The sequence below is a fragment of the Pongo pygmaeus genome, chromosome 3 (assembly GCF_028885625.2).
Source record: "Pongo pygmaeus isolate AG05252 chromosome 3, NHGRI_mPonPyg2-v2.0_pri, whole genome shotgun sequence".
Classification (NCBI taxonomy): Eukaryota; Metazoa; Chordata; class Mammalia; order Primates; family Hominidae; genus Pongo; species Pongo pygmaeus.
Window position 1 is genome coordinate 93,211,872 of NC_072376.2, and position 19,749 is coordinate 93,231,620.

The 19,749-nt window shown below is 36.0% G+C and overlaps 1 protein-coding gene across 2 annotated transcripts in view; it reads left to right on the forward strand.

Moving 5' to 3' along the window:
* CFAP299 (cilia and flagella associated protein 299) overlaps positions 1–19,749 on the forward strand; it is a 702,620-nt gene that overhangs the window by 675,483 nt on the left and 7,388 nt on the right. For both annotated transcript variants that reach the window (XM_054486128.2, XM_063663795.1), the window contains one exon: positions 8,352–8,481. In XM_054486128.2, coding sequence (XP_054342103.1) covers positions 8,352–8,481 — 130 coding nt within the window. The remainder of the gene's footprint in view (positions 1–8,351; positions 8,482–19,749) is intronic.

Below are 19,749 nucleotides of genomic sequence, written 5' to 3' on the forward strand. Positions count from 1 at the left end.
TCTTTTGTGGGAACATATAGAGCTGGAGGCCATTACTCTAGCACACTAATGCAGGAACAGAAAACCAAGTAACATATGTTTTCACTTATAATTTGGAGCCAAGTGATGAGAACTCATGGACAAAAAGAGGGGAACAACGGACCTGAGGGTGGAGGGTGGGAAGAGGGAGAAGATCAGAAAAAATAACTATTGGGTGCTGGGCTTAGTACATGCCTGACTAAATCATTTATACAACAAACACCCATAACGTGAGTTTACCTATATAACAAATCTGCACATGTACTCCTGTACTTAAAATAAAAATAAAAATAAAAAATAAAAAATAAAACATGATAAGATGAAAAAAATAAAACTTGTTATATGACCTAAGATATGCTCTATTCTGGGGAATGTTCTATGTGTCCTTGAGATGAATGTATATTCTGCTGCTGTTGGATGAAATGTTCTACATCTATAATGTCCTTTATCTGTTAGGTCCCTTTGTACTATAGTGTTCTTCAAATCCTCTGTATTTTATTGATTTTCTGTCTGGGTGATCTATCCAATGCTATAAGTGGGGTGTAGATGTTTTCTACTGTTATTATATTGCCGTCTGTTTCTTCCTTCAGTTCTATTAATATTTGCTTTATACATTTAGGTGCTCCAGAATTGAGTGATACATCTTTGTTAATTCATCTTGATGAATTAATCTTGTTATCATTATACAATGACCTTCTATTTCATTTGACAGTTGTTTAAAGTCTATTTTGTCTAAGAATAACTATTTTTTTTTTGGTTATCATTGCATAGAATATCATTTTTCTTTTTTCTTCTTTCTTTATTTTTTTTTTGGTTATCATTGCATAGAATATCATTTTTCTTTTTTCTTCTTTCTTTCTTTTTTTTTTTTTTTTTTTGAGACAGGGTCTCACTCTGTTTCCCAAGCTGGAGTGCAGTTGTGTGATCACAGCTCACTCTAGCATCAATATCCCAGGCTCAATCGATCCTCCCACCTTAATCTCCTGACTTTCTGGGGCTACAGTTGTACACCACCATGCCTGGCTAACGTTTTTGTATTTTTGGTAGAGGCATGGTTTTACCATGTTGCCCAGGGTGGTGTCTCAAATACCTAGGCTCAAATGATCTGCCCACCTTGGCCTCAGGAATATTTTCTATTCCTTAATTTTGTCTTATATGTGTCCTCAAACCTAAAGTGAATCTCTTGCAGGCAGCATATAGTTGGATCTTTTTTATTAAAAAATTGATTTAGTCACTCTCTATTTTGACTGGAAAATTTAATTCATTTAAATTTGCAGTATTTATTGATAGGTGAGGACTTTTTATTGCCATTTCATTGTTTTCAAAATATTTTGTAGTTCTTGTTCTCTTTGTTATCTTTTGCTATTTTCCTTTGAGATTTGTTAATTTTTTGTGGTGTTATATTTTGATTGTGCATTTTTTAATCTTTGTTTAATCTGCTACTGGTGTTTTGTTTTTTGTATGACTACAATGAGGCTTACAAAGAACATCTTATAGTTATGACAGGCTATTTTAAACTTATAAAAACTTAACTTTGATCACGAACAAATTCTACACTTTTACTTCTCCCTCCATTTTATGTAATTGATATCATGTCCCTATTTACACTTGTTTATAATATATACCCATTAACAAGTTATTCTAGCTATAGTTATTTTTAATACTTTTTTTCTTTAGATTATACATTAGCACTAAAAACGACCCTTACATAATCATTATAGTATTAGGGGATTCTGTGTTGGGAACAGGCCCCCCAAAATCTGGCCATATACTGGCCCCAAAACTGGCCATAAACAAAATCTGGGCAGCACTGTTAACATGTTTGTGATGGCCATGACACCCACACTGGAAGGTTGTGGGTTTATCAGAATGAGGGCAAGGAACACCTGGCCAACCCAGGGCGGAAAACCGCTTAAAGGCGTTCTTAAACCACAAACAATAGCATGAGCCATCTGTGCCTTAAGGACATGATCCTGCTGCAGATAACTAGCCAAACCCATCCCTTTATTTTGGCCATCCCTTCCTTTCCCATTAGGAATACTTTTAGTTAATCTATAACCTATGGAAACAATGCTTATCACTGGCTTGCTGTCAATAAATACATGGGTAATTTTGTTAGAGACTCTCAGCTCTGGAGGCTGTGAGACCCCTGTTTTCCCACTCCACACCTTATATTTCTGTGTGTGTGTCTTTAATTCCTCTAGCGCTGCTGGGTTAGGGTCTCCCCGACTGAGCTGGTCTTAGCAAATCTGAATTAGAGTATGTACTTATCTTTACCAGTAAGTTTTATACTTTCATGTTTTCATGCTTTTACTGAGTGTCCTTTTGTTTTATCTTGAAGAACATCCTGTAGCATTTCTTGTAAGGCAGGTATAGTGGTAATAAACTTGCTTGATTTTTGTTCATCAGAGAAAGTCTTTATCTCCCCTACATTTTTTATGGATAGCTTTGCCAAGTAAATTATTCTTTGTTGTCAGGTTTTTGTTGTTATTGTTTTTTCTTTCAGCACTTTAAATATATTGTTTTACTCTCTCCTGGCCCATAAACATTTTACTCAGATTTCTGCTAATGGTTTTATTATTTGGGGAGAGGGGAATGTTCCCTTTGTAGATGATGAGTCATTTCTCTTGCTGCTTACAAAATTCCCTCTGTCCTTGACTTTTGGCAATTTGATTAGAATGTGTCTCAGTGAAGATTAATTGATGTTTAGCCTATTTGGGAATCTTTGTGCATCATGGATTTGGATGTTCATTTGTTCCCAAGATTTACAAAGTTTTGTCTCATTATTCCTTTAAGTAAACTATTTTCTTTTCTTTTTCTGTTCCTTCTGGAGCTCTTATACTACATATACTGTCTCATTTGATGGCATCCTATAAGCAATGCAGGCTTTCTTCACTCTTTTTCATTCTTTGTCTTTTTAGTCCTCTGACTGGATAATTTCAAATGATCTGTCTTTGAGTTTGCTGATTCTTTCTTCTGTTTGATCAAGTGAGCTCTCTGTTGATTTTTTTTTCAATCATTGTGGTCTTCATCTTTATGATTTCTAGTTCTTTGTTGAATTTCTCATTTTGTTTATGTACTGCTTTTCTGATTTAATTTAGTTGTACATCTGTGTTCTTTTGTAGCTCATTGAGCTCTTATGACTATTTTAAATAATTTGTCACACAACTTATAAATCTTCATTTCTTTTAGGTCAGCCACATGAACTTTATTTTGTTTCTTTGGTGGTCTCATGTTTCCTTGATTCTTCATATTTTTAAAGTTTTGTTTTGAAAGAAGCAGTCACATTTTCAAGTCTTTACTATCTGTCTTCAAAGAAGACCTTCACAAGTCAGCTTAACTAGAGATTTTGAGGGTCTCTCAGGCCTTTTTTATGGGTTTGCCCACCCCACTGCTCTTTTTTCCTCCTATGAGGAAGTCCTGGGATTGTGTGTCTTCTCTTGATCCTGTTAAGTCAGGCCAGGTGTTGAGAGCCTCCTCTTTATTTTTCACATGGCAATGCCCTGAAGTATTTAATCTTGTATACCTTTTCCCAGTCCTACAGAGTTGAGCTGGCTGCTGATTTACATGCACTCTCTGTGAGTATTTGCTTGCACCATCTCAGCAGTGCACATAGAATGAAGAGGGTGCATATTAGCCAGTAGGGGACACTGCAGATGAGGTTTTCCATAGAGCTCACAGGTGGGCCTCTTGGTGGAGTCCATAAGCCACTTAGTAGGATATATGGCCATATTTTGAGATCTTCACAGTGGTTGCTTTGAAGCCTCATCCCTTCTTACCTGCTCCTAGTTCCCCCCAAGACTATTTAGTCATGCCAGTCACCTCAGTAATCTGGGAGTGGGAAGACCAGTGTAAGCCTCTTGGGTACCATTCCATAAGACTGGGGAAGCTAGGCCCTCACTCAGCTATCACTTTCCCCTATTGGAGAAATCATGGGCCTGAGGGATCTCCTTTGGCCCTAGGCTATGCTGCCTTAGAACAGAGTGATGTGGGTAAAGTGTAACTGTTCTTACCCACTTCAATGTGTTTATCCTCAAAATTTTTTTCCATGAACAGGGTTCCAGAATCTCTCCACTGGACTTCCAGTTTCCCACAGATGCATACAATTCCGAGATCATTGTTAAAATTGCTGTTGCTGTGGGGGTGTGAGGGCTGGAGTCTCTTATTCCATTATCTTGCTGATGTCCCTCTGGCCTTTTTACTTTTCAATAAAATATTTTCATTTCACAAAAAGTTACCTTCGTGAGTTTTTTTAGTTTATTTTCGTTTGTACAAATTCCCTTTAAGTACTTATATCTCTCTGACCTAAAAAATTATACCCTGTAAATATATATACAAATTACTCAGCCACATACTACTGTGCCCTAATCAGTTGAAGGCCTAATTCAATTATTTTAATTTGACATGAAGACACTGGTAAATATAAGCACACAGATAGGTATTGAGATGATATTGTTCTGTAATGAGTAATAAAATGATCATCTAGATAATTCAGAATATACAGTTTTCCCTTTGTTTCTGTGGGGGATTCGTTCCAGGGCCTCCCATAGGTAGCAAAATCCATGAATACCCAAGTCCCTGATATAAAATTGTGTAATATTTACATATAACCTATGAACATCCTCCTCTATATTTTTAGTCATCTCTGGATCGCTTATAACCCTAATACAATGTAAATGTTATATAAATAGTTGTTATACTGTATTGTTTAGGAAATAATGACAAAAAAAGTCTGTACATGTTCAATAAAGACACATTTTTTCCCAAATATTTTTAATCCAGGGTTTTTATTTCATAGCTGTGGAATACAAAGAGCTGACTATATTTATAGTTTACATATATTAAACTGCTCAGAGATAATTCACACTGCCAGAAATTTGCCATGGATCTCAGTTTAAGAAACATTGTGCCAGACCACTGTTTCCCAAGAACATGTTTTATTTTGTAGAAACCGTAATTACAGGACCTAACTGGAATATACTGGGTACTAGTTAAATGCTTGTTTAATTGAAAATTTCATGGATTTAAAGCAACATAGATGTCATAGGAAACCATTAAATAGAGATTTTTCTCAACTAGCTCAACTATTTGTCCTTACGTTTCTCCAAAGTCCAAATATCTTTCACATACAGCTGTATTTGTCTGTTCTCGCACTGCTATAAAGAAGCATCTGAGACTGGGTCGTTTATTAAAAAAAAAAAAAAAAAAAACAGGTTTAATTGGCTCATGGTTCTGCAAACTGTACAGGAAGCATGGCAGCACATGCTTTTGGGGAGGTCTCAGGGAGCTTTCAATCATGGTGGAAGGCAAAGTGGGAACAGGCACTTTACACGGCTGGAGCAGGAAGAAGAAAGAGACAAGGGAGGTGTACACACTTTTAAACAACCAGATCTCACAAGAATTCAGTCACTATCGTGAGGACAGTACCAAGAAGGAAATGTGCCTCCATGATCTAATCATCTCCTGCCAGGCCCCACCTCCAACACTGGGGATTACAATTCAACATGAAATTTGGGGAGGGACACAGATCCAAACCATATCAATGGCTTTCCAAATTTATCATCTTCATTCCAGCTAGCTGGATGGGAAAAAGAACATGGAAGGTTTTTGATGGGCCCATGCTAGTAGTGGAAAATAGGACTTTTGCCCTTTTTCCATTGACTAAATTGCTATTACATGGCTACACTGCAAAACAGACCATGGTTGTAGTCTGGAGGTCTACCAAGAAAAATTTGAAAATTTGTATTTTGATCAGCAGTCATATATGCTACAGAGCTTCAAGTAGTGTAGTCACAACCAGTAGTGTGTGGGACAAAGAGTACATGTATTAGTCAGTGCAGGCTCCAGAGTCAGTCTTTAATGTTGGAATCCAAGTGGTAATTTTCCTGTCAGTTCTACATGAATACAATGGATATTTTATACCTACTCCATGGATTTGGTGATAAGATTAAATGAGATAATAGATTCATTAGACTTATAACAGTACCTAGCACATGACCATTATTAGATAATTATGATTTATTTTTATTAAATACTAATAATTATCAACTACTATAATTGGCATGTGAAATAAAGCCTATTTTCCATCTCTGCTTAGGAGAACAAAAGTATTGATGAAACAACCAAAATGTCTTCATCAAAAGAATCATGTGCTATACAAATGTACTTTTTTTTATGTAGAAAACATTTATATAAAATCTTCCTGGACTTCAATAAGACTTTTAATTTGGGGTCTAAACAACAAAGTAGGAATGTGTAATATAAACCATGTCACTCTAAGCACATCTCTGACAAGTATTTTGGTAGAATTATCTATATCTATATATTTAATAAATAATTATTGAGGGAGAAATATATGTAAAGTTGAAAATCACACCTATGTTCTCCACTCCAATTTGGCAATATCCTAACTGAATAGTAAGTAGTATGGATATCAAAGTATATTTTTTATTATGAATTAAACTGAATTGGAAAATCCAGCTTGCATGGATAGTCAAATTGGCTTCTAATGCCTTCACCATTGAATTGACTGCCAATGCTACAGAATCATCTGCTGCCATCACTCCACTGGGGGGCTGAGCCTGCCATCTTAAACTTCACTTGTGAAGGCTTATTAAGTTGAGGGCCTAAAAGGCCGTGAATGCACAATTCTCAATTCACTAATCACATAGTCATTCCTGTTTTCTTAGGGAGAATTGACTAAACAGACAAAGATGTTTAGAAAATTACTTTTTCTTACTCTGTGCCTCATTAGGGCAGACATTCTATGTCCTGGCCATAGGAAAGGTAGTAGGGAAAGAAAATTGTTCTCACTGATAAGTCCCCCCTCCCAGTGACATAAATATATGATCTATACAATCAATCGTTTCTAAATATTGAAAAATTTGAGAGTAAACATTGCCCTTTTAGGTAATAATATGAAAGTGGTAATAATGATGCCTCAGAAAACAATATAATTCAGTGAGTTTAAACAATGAAATTTTCTCTTTTCAAGAAAGAAAAGGAGTAATAGAGGGCAAAACAACCTAGAAACGGGATCAGAAGAATATCATTAAAAATAAATATTACAAACATTTGAGAGGCACCCTGGTTTATGTTATTTCTGTGACCATCATTTTAAAAGCAAATATAGTATTAGAAATGCATTAGTAGGAATAAGATACATAAAAATAAGTAGATTTTTATTTTATATTTTATAAGATATATAAAAATAAGTATAAATATATTGAGGATTCTTTCAATTCATATGACAGTATTACATTCATTTCTGACAAGTAAGTACAAAACAGAATGTAGAAAAAATAGGAAGTTTCCATACAAAATATAAAAATAAAATGGGCTGGGCATGGTGGCTCACGCCTGTAATCCCAAAACTTTGGAAGGCCAAGGTGGGCAGATCACGAGGTCAAAAGATCGAGACCATCCTGGCCAACATGGTGAAACACATCTCTACTAAAAATACAAATATTAGCTGAACGTGGTGGTGCACACCTGTAGTCCCAGCTACTTGGGAGGCTGAGGCAGGAGAATCACTTGAACCCGGGAGGCAGAGGTTGCAGTGAACTGAGATCACGCCACTGCACTCCAGCCTGGAGACAGAGCAAGACTCCATCTCAATAAATAAATAAATAAATAATACTTGAAGGCAATATTGAAAAATAGAAAGTGCATATGTGTGCTTTGAAATATACAAATTTTGGTTGAAATATTAGCCATGTGGCATATTAGTTTCAAGACTTTAATGATGCTAGTTGACCTCCCCGAGTCATTTTGCTTCGTCCATAAAATGAGAGCAACTTCATATGGGGGTTGTGATAGCATAGATCACATCATGTTAGGCTTACGGTAACCACTCAAACATAAATAGTTTCCTCACTCCCTGAGAAACATTATTGAGGAAAAAAAGCGGAGCCTGAAAGAAGTGAATTTATTTGGAATTGTTTTGAATGAAAAGAGGTGATTTAGTGAGCCCTCCCTTCCTGTAAACAGTCTGTTAATACCCTGTAGAAACTGAACTAGAACAAATAGCCTTAAATTGCATCAATTTTCATCTTGACTTCCTGGGAATGTAATAGTACTGTAATAGGCCCTAGGTCTTAGAAGTGTCCAGAAAATCATGCAAAAGCATCATAAATATGTGTCTAAATGATTTGAGAATAACCCAATCTAATCTCTTGTGCAAGAATTTTAATCTCAAATGTGTTCTACATGGTTGTGTGGCATGTTTGTATCCACTTATCTTATGACTGAACTTCCCCAAACAGTTCTTAAACTATATTTGTCAATTTAATGCATTATACATCTTAATTCCTAATAAATGTTTATTTTTATAGCTTTTACAACTGGGACGCTGATATTGCTGTTTGTAATTCAAGTCCCAACTATCAAGTGATTGCCGATAATCCAGAAGGCTTACTTTTCAGATACAAAAGAGACAGAAAAATTCTTAATGTGGACCCAAAGGTAATTCTTCTTTTACACTTAGTTATCTCTTCACATGTTATTGTATTTCTGCCACTATTCAAAAAATCTGTTAAGTATTCGACACTCTTAAGTTGTTAAATTTAGAAAGGAAATAACATTTTGAAACTTAGAGCATGTACTACCTTTTTAAAAACACTCCATAGCTTCATAAATTATTAGAAATTAATAAGAAAGAGTTTAGGGGGAAGTTAAATAGAACTCACAAGTGGAAACTCTTCTTCATGCCTAGCACAGAATTGCACCAGGGAGCCAGTAGGCCACGCATATGCTTCCCCCGATCCCAGAGATGTCCAGCACTTGTTGCTGTTAGTGGGGAGGAGGGTCATTTAGAGAAGGGAAACTCTCACCTTACATTAGTACCTAGAATTCTAATACCCCTCTGTGTGTGTGACTAACACTAAAAATGGTCTGGTTCTTAACGTATTTCTAAGTGTTAATTTGGAAAACACTTTTATTTAAGTATTTTAAAGACATGTCTCGTGATATTTTGAATTTGTTCAAAGATAAATATTTACATCTTGCATATTTTCAAAGACCGCATTTGAATCATGACTTTTTATTATGATTTGTCGTATGTCTAGGGATGAAAGTTGAAACTTTGCTTGAAGTCATTATGTGTTTGACTTGTATCGGTGGGTTTCATTTTGTTGTTGTTTTTAAATTTTGAAAACTATTATTCACATGAAAGCATCAGTCTAAAATCCAAAAGCAAGAAAAAGATTATTTTATAGTAAAATAAATAAAAATTGTGTAATACACATGGAATATGGACAAGGATGGGCCAAAGGAAAGGGGGATCAGGTTATAAAAACTTTTCCAAAAGTTTTTAGAAAACCAAAGTCAAAAATCCAATCTGTATTTCATATCCACTTAGTACAGTTCCTTGCACATAAAAAATGCTAAATAGGCTAGGCACAGTGGCTCACACCTGTAATCCCAGCACTTTGGGAGGCAGAGGCGGGCAGATCACCTGAGGTCGGGAGTTGGAGACCAGCCTGGCAAACATGGAGAAACCCCATCTGTACTAAAAATACAAAATTATCCAGGCGTGGTGGCACATGTCTGTAATCCCAGCTATTCAGGAGGCTGAGGCAGGAGAATGGCTTGAACCTGGGAGGCAGAACTCCATCTCAAAAAAAAAAAAAAAATGCTAAATAACCATGTGTTTAAAGAATTAATGACCAAAATTCTGTAACAAGAAATAGATGATTACCTGAAATGAGATTCAGCTACAAATATCAAAAATGCCAACATAGTAATTTAAACAGGATAGAAGCTGCTTTCTCTTCCACATGTAAGTGTAGATAATGACAGTCCAAGGTTTAAATGACAGCTCCACAGTCATCTGGGCCAGGGTGATCCTCATTTTCTTGGGCCAAAATAGGTCTCCAGCCAAAACAACCACATTCAAAACATAATGCCTGGATGGGGTTGAGAGGGTACAAAGAACATTCCCCTGATGCCTTTAAAGGGAGTTTCCAAAAAGCTACTGCACAAACCATCACTTATGTTCCATTGTAAGAAGTTAGTCTTACGGAGATGATTAGCTACATGCAAAGCTGGGAAATATAATCTTAATTCAAATGAGCATGCACCCAGCTAAAAACAGGTATTCTGAGACAGAGAGAAGAGAGGTTTAAGTAGGCAACTGTCAGGTTCTAACACAATGCTATCTCCTTCAAAATAACAGTACTCTTTTTTGGTCTCACGTTTCTCATTAGTGAAATGAAGTACTGGATCAGAGAGTTTTTAGGGCTGTATTTATTATGAATCTATGAATACCAGAGTAGTTTATCAACATACCTTCTCTCTAGTGGTTTTTCTTTACTTACGGGTGTCAAAATGAGATCAGTTAGGACAAAGTACAGAAAACTTAATAAATAACATTTCCAGAGTCATTTCCTTAGAAGTCTAAACTATATAAATAAGAAAAGATTTTAAATTATGAACACTCTTGTTAAGATGTGTGAAACAAATATTTGAATCAATTTTGAATGACATCATATTTAAACTATTTTAGGGCTGTATTTTAACTAATGGCATATTTCAAGAATGCATGTCATGAATTGTAGTTTTTACAGTCTTTGGGGAATCATTATTGAATGCGAACTGTTGCTTAAACATGCTTCAAATAATTTTAACTCAAACTCAAACTTCCAAAATAGTCAACCATGAGATTTCAATATGACATATAACATTTGTCTCCTTTTTTCTGAAAGATTTTGATTAGATTTTATGATAAATTTGAAGAAATTTTTTTCAAACTCGAATAAAGAGCAAACATTTGGTGAATGAGTGGTAAGAGTAAGAATTATTAGGTGAGACATACAACATTTGGATACATATATTTCTTTAAATTTTCATTTTATCTTGTGGAAAGTAAAAATTAATAGTAGACTTATGAAAAGAAATGTTGGTCTCAGCATTAGTAAACAGAGTCCTAGGCTTTACTATTAATTGGCTGCATGACCTTGATAAATTCACTCAACTTCCCTGGGTTTTAGTGGTCACAACTAGAAGACAGAGGGTTGTTGTAGTTGCTGTTGTTGTTGTTTGTTTTGTTTCTTTCTGATCTCTAGAGTTCCTTTAAAATACCTGGCCCAGTTTTTAGAGATTCTGCCTCAACTGGGACCAGAAGTACGTATTTTAATAAGCAGCCAGTGTGATTCTGCTACAGGTTGTTCATGAACTGCAATTTGAGAAAAAATCTCCATAAAAAGTCAATAGTCTAAAAACATCTGACATTCTGTTCTCAAAAAATAAGTAGAAAGACACTTATATATTTTAATTATTGTGGACAAGATGTATTGTACATTGCTACAAAATTTCTTAACTTATTCTTTCTTCAAAGATGCAAGATCTTTTGTATTTCATGCATCCAACATAAAATTTCTTATAGACCTAAGGAAGAACCAATAAATAAGCAAAATAAATATCTGCAGTTACTTTAATAACTACTAATACATATTGATAGAAATTACATTTTTATAGTCAATATTTTTCTTAGCAATTTTTATTGAAATCTTTCCTAAGGTGAATATCTCATAACTCCAGTAGTTAAAGAGCTGTAAAATACTGTAAGAGCAACTCAGCTCTCCTTTTCTTCTCCTTCATGTACCCTCTTTGAAATACTTTATTCTTAAAATTAAAGAGGTCAAGATAAATGAAAGGTGGAAACAGTGATAAACAGGATGTGTTTACTTTGTCCAACACAGATGTGGACTCATTAATTCTGAAGTATGTTTCCCACGAAAGGCAGTTGTTTGGGAATGGTAACAGTGGAAAAAGAAACTTGTGCAGGTCTTACAACAAGTAATATGAGTTCATTGGTTAAGAAATTCCAAATGCAATAAGAGTTTGGTTGCATTGAAAACAGGACCACTGGCTTTAACTTCCCTGCAGCTGTATAACATCTGGAACAAATAAGCCAAGTTTCTATTTTTGAGTGAAGAATGCTTGTTTGAGTGATTCACACCCACCAAAATGTTTCCAGTGTATTATCTTTAGAAGAATTAAATGGAAGCACTTTGCACTCTGTCCAATATATTATCCGGACAAATTTTTTAAATACACTTTTTTTTGCTTTTAAAAAACACTAACCATGGGATAGTTTGCTTTGAATCTTACCATAGCATAAGTGGTCTAAAACTGGCATGAACCACTAATAAGGCAAGAAAGAGAGAGAGAGAGATTGTATACAATAGTTACAACAAAAAATATATATATATTTCTTAGTTACACCAGCTTTTCTCACTTCCCATTTCTGAGAGGCCATCACCTTGAAAAATGCCTTGCTAATGAATATTTGATAAATGTTCATTAAATTGATGATTGAATGCATCATTCCCTCCAAAAGCAATAATAACAATAATAATAATAGTAACAGTGCTACACTAGTTAAAAGTTAATGAGTAAATTATGTTAGTCATTTGATATAGCAGTGATAGCGGAAATGGGTATAATCATTTTCCTCTATATTAACCCAAATAAGTCACAAAAAATGCAAGAATTTATCGCTGAAATCAGATTTTGCAGGAACTATACAGAAATCTTTATTTCGGTCTATGCTTTCATACCTTCTTGCGCAGTCCCAGAAATATATAATTTAAACTATCTCAAATTAAGATTATTGAATTAGAACATGATTTTGATTTATGAACAGATTTCAACAGATTAAATGACTCACTGACAGTCAACAGTTAATTATTAGTAGAAACCATCAATGAAGCTTAAATATTATGAGACACATGGGGAGGTGAAGATGAGCAAGACTTCAATCTTTGCCCTTTAAGTGCTCTTAGTGTTTTTAGGGAAATAAGTCAAAACATAACTGCAGTATAAGGCAGAAAATGGTACATTGCACAGGAAAGAAATACTTTTGGAATTCAGTGAAAGAAGAGATGATTTTTGATCTGGGGACAGGAGCTAGTGGAAAGGAATGGTGAAGGGAGAGCATTGGAGATAATGTTAAGTGATAATGGAGGAAGTAAACTTTTAGTGGGCACTTAAAGGATGATTAGAAATTGAACTAGATGTTCCCTAAAACTTAAAGTATAATAAAATTTTTAAAAACCAACAACAACAACAACAACAACAAAAAAGCAGGATCATTAAAAAAAAAAAAAAAAAACAGAAATTGAACTAGAGAGGGGGAGAATTGAACACATAAGGAGGGAAAGGCAGTCAATATCAGGAATTAAACCTATTACCCAAGAACAAGATAAGATTCACAAGTATAAAACAGACAAGGGAAAACCCAAATAGTTCAACTTGGCTTCTGCATTGGCTTGAAGGAGTGAATTGGGAATTAAGCCTGGAGAGGTCATCAGAAGCTTTGACTGCAGGACTGAGGCAGATCTTGGACTGGACTCAATATGAAATGGGGAAATATGCCAAGCATCTTGTGCAGAGAAATAACAGAATGAAAGTTAGGCTTTAATGTTAGAAGGTGTAGAGCAGTACAGACGAGGGAGGAAAAACTGGAGAAGACAAGCAGAATAACAGTAACCCAGGTGAAAAGTAAAAAGGACTGGAAGTAGAGGTCCTGCTGTAGTTGGCAAATTTTGAGTTGATGCTTTCAATATTGCAACTACCAGATCATTCAGGTACAGATAGAACTTAGATTATGTATATCTATCTAGAAAAGTTTTTGAGAGACCTCACTTTCCCCCAGTACTCAGAAAAGAAAGAGAGGGAGAAAGAACATGTGTGTGTGAGAGAGGAGAAAGACAATATTGCTGGATGAGTATAGGGCACACAAGTGAGCTGGATGGATGTCTGCCCCTCTTTGTTCTTCCCTCCATCCCCCTCTTCCTCATTTGATGTTTCCTTGGCAACTGTTGAGAACTATGAAGTATAAAGGTGAATCTGGAAGGTAGATTTCTTGTCCTAAAAAGCTTACAGGTTAACTGGTGAGTGGGTGGGAAAATATACACATAGAAATGGCAAGCTAGACAGTAACCTGAGAGGACAGAAAAAGTTCTGTAAGAATTCAGGGGAGGCAGAATGTACTTTGGACCAAGGATGTTCAAAAACAAGTTAATGAAAGAGATAGCATTTGAACTGGGTCTGGAAGGGTGGGTATGGTGAGGACATGAGGACTGGAGAGGAAGGGTGTTCTGATAGGAAGGAAAATCATGCACAAAGGCATGGGAGCACAAAGGCATGGGAGCACAAAACATGAGGCTGTGAAGGAAGGCAGAGGACCTCCTTGTGGCTACCGAGAGGCTGTCAGCACAGATCAGATATCAGAATCACCCAGGAAGCTTTAGAATATATGATGCCTGGCCTCATCCCAAGAAGGCTGGATAACTGATCTGAGTGGAAGGCTTAGGCATTAGTACTTTTCAAAAATACCCTGGGTGATTCTAGTGGTTCACAAGCATTGAGACAAAGGTTTAGGAAGGAGAGTCATGGCAGAAAAGTCTTGAGAGAATAACTAAACATCACAAGTGGAAGCCAAATCTAATTAGCTTTTGCCATTCTATAGACCTCAAGGAGATTCAGTACTATTTGTGTCACAAAGACTTAGAATCAAAATTTCTAAGTATGAAAATGCATAATCCATTTTGAAAGGAGGTGATGTGACTTCTCTGTTGGCTAAACTTCATTGTTGTGCTTTTAGAATTCAAAAGAAAATCAATTATATTAAAAATATGAAAACTTATAGGGCAAGATCTTTTTTTGTTATCTTATTTACTGTCTAGTAGAGTACATCTTGAATATAGTTGCTTGGTAAATCACTGATAACAAGCAAACTAAAAGACATGTGAAAAGATCTCAGAAACCCATAGTTTCTATTGGATGTAGGACATTAGTGAAACAAAAAACAGTATTATAGAATAAAACTTTCTGGATCCATGCTGAGTGTCACAAGGTTTGGAAGGCATGTGCAATGTAGACTGTGCATGGACTTAGCAGGATTTATTTCTTTGTTCTTTTTGTATCAATACTCCTGACTATTAAGCCTAGACTCCTCTATTTGAAAATTGTTCACAATTGTTCAAACATAACAATGAGCTACTTTGGCATGTAGTCTATTATCACAAGAGTTCTTTATCAGTACCTAGCCTGCCCTGCCTTGAATGGATTAGGAGCAATTCCTATTAATTCAGGAAAGCATTTCCTCTTGCTCTCTCTTTCTCAAATTCACCAGTCAGAGAACTCCAGGCTCTTCCCTTAGATATCAGACTGAATCCATCTATGGTGAGGCCCAGCAAATTCTATTTTTAAAGCCTCTTCAGGTAACCCTAAAGATTAGCTGGATTTTATATCCACTGCTTTACACAGTACTATTGTCTTAGCTGTTGCTTCACCTTAATGTATGTGCATAAAGCAATCAAACTTCATTCATTTAAAATATGTTGTAATGCAACAGTGTTAACTTTAAGTCATTGAAATTACACATTCCCAGGACTGCACAGACTAGAAAGCACAGACCATATACCAAAGAGTGCTGTGTAATGAGACACAACTGCACTAAATGTTTCTGCTAATAAATCACCATCACTGCTATTTTTTCTTCTTATTTGGATCATTATGGGGGCCAGAGAGTGGGCGAGGGGTTGGGAGGTTTTACACATTCTCTGCTATTACTGCCTCATGGAACTTCGTTTTGTAAAGTGAGTTTGCCTAGAGGCTCAAATGAAACAACACACGTGACAGAAACTTGTAAAGCATAAACGTTAAATGTAGGGCAGGAACCCTTTCTGGACATTTTGCCATTGTATTACCAGGGCTAGCACCATGCCTGCACATGGTAGGTGTTCAGTAAACATCTGTAGGATGAATAAATTGAAATATTAAATATTTGCTAAAGAAATGAATGGTAGGGCCAAAAATAATTCTTAAAAAAAATTGAGGTTAACTTAAAATATTTTAGGGTCTTAGGCACTGAAGACATATGTAGAGCTAAAGCTATTTTTAGCTAAAAACTACCAGAGTAATTGCCTCTGGTGCTTTTCTGCCTAGGTAGGTGGATAAATGAATTATCACTCAGGGTTCTTTGAGGAAATTTAGAGGGTAAAGGGTACTTTGTCCAGGGTAATAGCAATGTGTTAGGTGCATGGGTAAATGAGAGTAGCAATTACTTTATTATTTTTAAAAATAAATGTGTAGTCACTGTTGTCTATTATTGTACAGGTGCTAAAAACAAATATGTCAAATTCTTTCTTTTTCTCTGAGCAAAAGACTAGACACATAAGGTTTAAAATTAAAAATAAATTTGACTAATAAAATCACCCGTTTTTGTTTTTGCATTTTTTTTTTTAAATTTAGAGGAAGATTCCAGCAACATCTTCTCAGAGCTCCTCTCTCCTCTGTTCTGCCCTCTCAGGCAACCCCCACCCAAGCACTTGCTACTATTAGTAGGAAAGGTGTTCATTACCTGCTTAATGCCACTTCTGCTTCTGAGGTCGTTGGCTGCTCTTCATTTCCCTTGCCTCCCAGATCCTAAAATCCTAACCTGTCATAGCCTTGAAATTGATCTTCTGAAAACAGAGGCCCGTAACATTTCTATGTCCTATCTGCAGATGGTTCCAATTTAATCTCTTGGAACCTCGCCCTTCAGTGAAGGTCCTCAGTTTTAAAATCTGCCTTTTAACAGGAAGAGCTATATATAATCCCTTTTGAAAAACAAACAAACAAAAAGCTGAATAGAATAAGCTTTAAACGTTGAAAGTTTAAACAAGTTTCAACGTCTCAGAAATGTTTCTGCAAACTGCACTACAAGACTAAATTAATATTGGGCCAGTGGGGCAGGGGATATCTACTGAATCACCAACACCACTTTTTTGGCCCCTGTATTTTCCTTGGAGGCCTCTTATAAATGTTGCTTTTTAACTGTGGCACAGTCACAGTTATTAAGTAAAGCTGAGGCCTTGCCAACTTTCTGGTTTTGCTACCCAAATTACTGAATGTTTGGTTGATTATAGCCCTAAAACACCCACATACTAAGTAGCTTTTAAACATTTTCTCCTCTGGGTAATCACCTGGTATATCTGAACTGAAAGCCCACCACATATAAAATAAGTATTTACTCAACTAACTACTGCTAAAATCAATGGCCTTGAGGAATACATTAAAATTATATAACAGAGCTTGGCTTTTATGAATTAAAACTCCTAAAACTTAAATGTCATGTCCTCCACTTGACCTGAAAAACTGATTTTAATTTTATATGCAGTATTTAAGGAACAACCCCCAGAGATAAGCACATTGTTCATAAGTGTCCAGTGCATGAACTCATATATGAACTGTAACACAAGAAATGTAAGCTACATGAAAGAAAAAAATACATATATATTATTTGAATTTTGAATTATGTATATACATAAATATATGTATGTCAATGTTTAGTAATAAGAGAGTATAAATGATAAGCCTCCATCATCTGAGCTGAATATATGCAATGAAAAGAAAGGTACATATCCCAATAAGGCATACATGACAAAGAAAAATTATTGTTTTAAGCTTTTAATTCCAAGAGCAACCTAATCAAACATGATGCCAAAAGTAAAAGGGACCCATATGGCCTAGGGATATAAGGATGGAGAGATTTGAGGAAGAGAGCTTTAGACACAGTTCACACTCACTTTCTCACAAAATGTATTACCTCAAATCAAGAAGTATGGAAGACAGTAGAAGTTAATTTCCTGGCAAGATGAAATGATTGAATAAGAACAAAATAATTGTTTCCTCTATGATCTTAAAAACCTGATAACTAATAACACAGAAGCAGGCATCAGAAAACACATGAGTCAGGCATGGTGTCATTGCAGGTGCAAGACCACAGTTGAGGGATTATTTCTAGTTCAAAGAAAGAGCATGTTTTTTTCCTGGGTCTCAACAGTTGAACAAGTAGTTAACTCCCATGACTCTTTCTCAGCCGTTCATGACTCCCAGCAAATACTCATAATTTCTCAAAAATTGAAATCCCAAAGCAGAGTGAGAGTTGAATTTTATTAGAATATGGAATACAATAGCATGAATAGTGACCAAGACCGTTAGTAAGAAAGAAAAATCTCATGTTGATAACTTATAAGTGGCTATTGCTGGCTGAGATATCTTTGGCATGTACATTGGTGGCCCTGAACATATATACGTTTTCTCAGATAGCTGAAGCAAGAGTGAAAAAGAAAAACAGTTAAATGAACAAAAATGTCAGCCCCAACTTGGCAGGTCAGAAAACTACCTCATAAGTATATGAGGTTGCTCCAAGGGGATAAGTTCTTAATTTGAGGGGGGGAACAACTTATTTTAAAAATCTGTTAATTTTTGGCTGGGCACAGTGGCTCATGCCTGTAATCCCAGCAGTTTAGGAGGCCGAGGTGGGCGGACCACGAGGTCAGGTGATCGAGACCATCCTGGCTAACACGGGGGAACCCTGTCTCTACTAAAAAATACAAAAAATTAGCCAGGCGTGGTGGCAGGCACCTGCAGTCCCAGCTACTTGGGAGGCTGAGGCAGGAGAATGGCGTGAACCCGGGAGGCAGAGCTTGCAGTGAGCCAAGATTGCGCCGCTGCACTCCAGCCTGGGTGACAGAGCAAGACTCCATCAAAAAAAAAAAAAAAAAAAGCACACATGGCCATATACAGAGTAGTATAATCGTATTTTAGGTTATTCAAAGACCTGCTTGAGTACCTTAATAAATCCCACTTGAGAATTCTCCCAGACCTGAGGATTCTCTAAAATACTTTGGAGCAGTTGAAAGCAGCTAGAACTGCAGAACAAGTTGGAAGGGAATGAGAAATGGCCATCAGGGCTTAGGCAGGGCAAAGCTCTTAAGAGGAGCAATACTTAGAATGAGTTGAAGGTACAGAGATCTTATCAGCTTTGTGATTAGGGAAAATTACTTCACCCCTTTGAGCACTTCACCTCTGTCTTCTCATCTGTAAAAATCTAAAAATTTATAGCCTTTTACAAAGAGTTGTTGTGAAGATGAAATGAGAGAATATGCTTAAAATGCCTGCCACAGAGTAGGTGCTCAATGAATGAAAATTTCTTCCTAGTAGTGTATTACCTTAGAAACCATGAAAACTCTAAAAGAATAATCATTTTGCATTGCAAGAGTTAAAAACTGGAAATAATCTGCATGTTCATGACCAGGCAATGGTTAAATAAATTATGATACATGCATACAAATAAATAGTATGTACAGTTTAAAAAGTTAAAGCCGTATTTACTGATGTTGATGGATTAGTGCAGATGTTCAAGATACACTATTAAGTAAAAAAGCAAATTGAAAATAATGTAGATAGGCCAGGCACGGTAGCTCATGCCTGTAATCTCAGCACTTTGGGAGGCTGAGGCAGGCAGATCACCTGATGTCAAGAGTTAGAGACCAGCCTGGCCAACATGATGAAACCCCATCTCTACTAAAAAAAAATACAAAAATTAGCTGGGCATGGTGGCATGCACCTGTAATCCCAGATACTTGGGAGGCTGAGGCAGAAAAATCACTTGAACCTGGGAGGCAGAGATTGCAGTGAGCTGAGATAGATCGTGCCACTACACTCCAGCCTGGGGGAAAGAATGAGACTTCATCTCAAAAAAAGAATGTAGATAATATTCTATCCTTTGAATTACTCATAATTGGCATAAGAATTTCCCACTTGTGGAAATTTGGTTTGGTTTCTGCTTTCCCTCCAGTTTAATTAACAACTCTACAACCAAGCTTCTGATTTTACCCCGACTTAGGACAGATATCTAAAATGGAAACTGCTTAGTCAAAATATATGTATTTTATA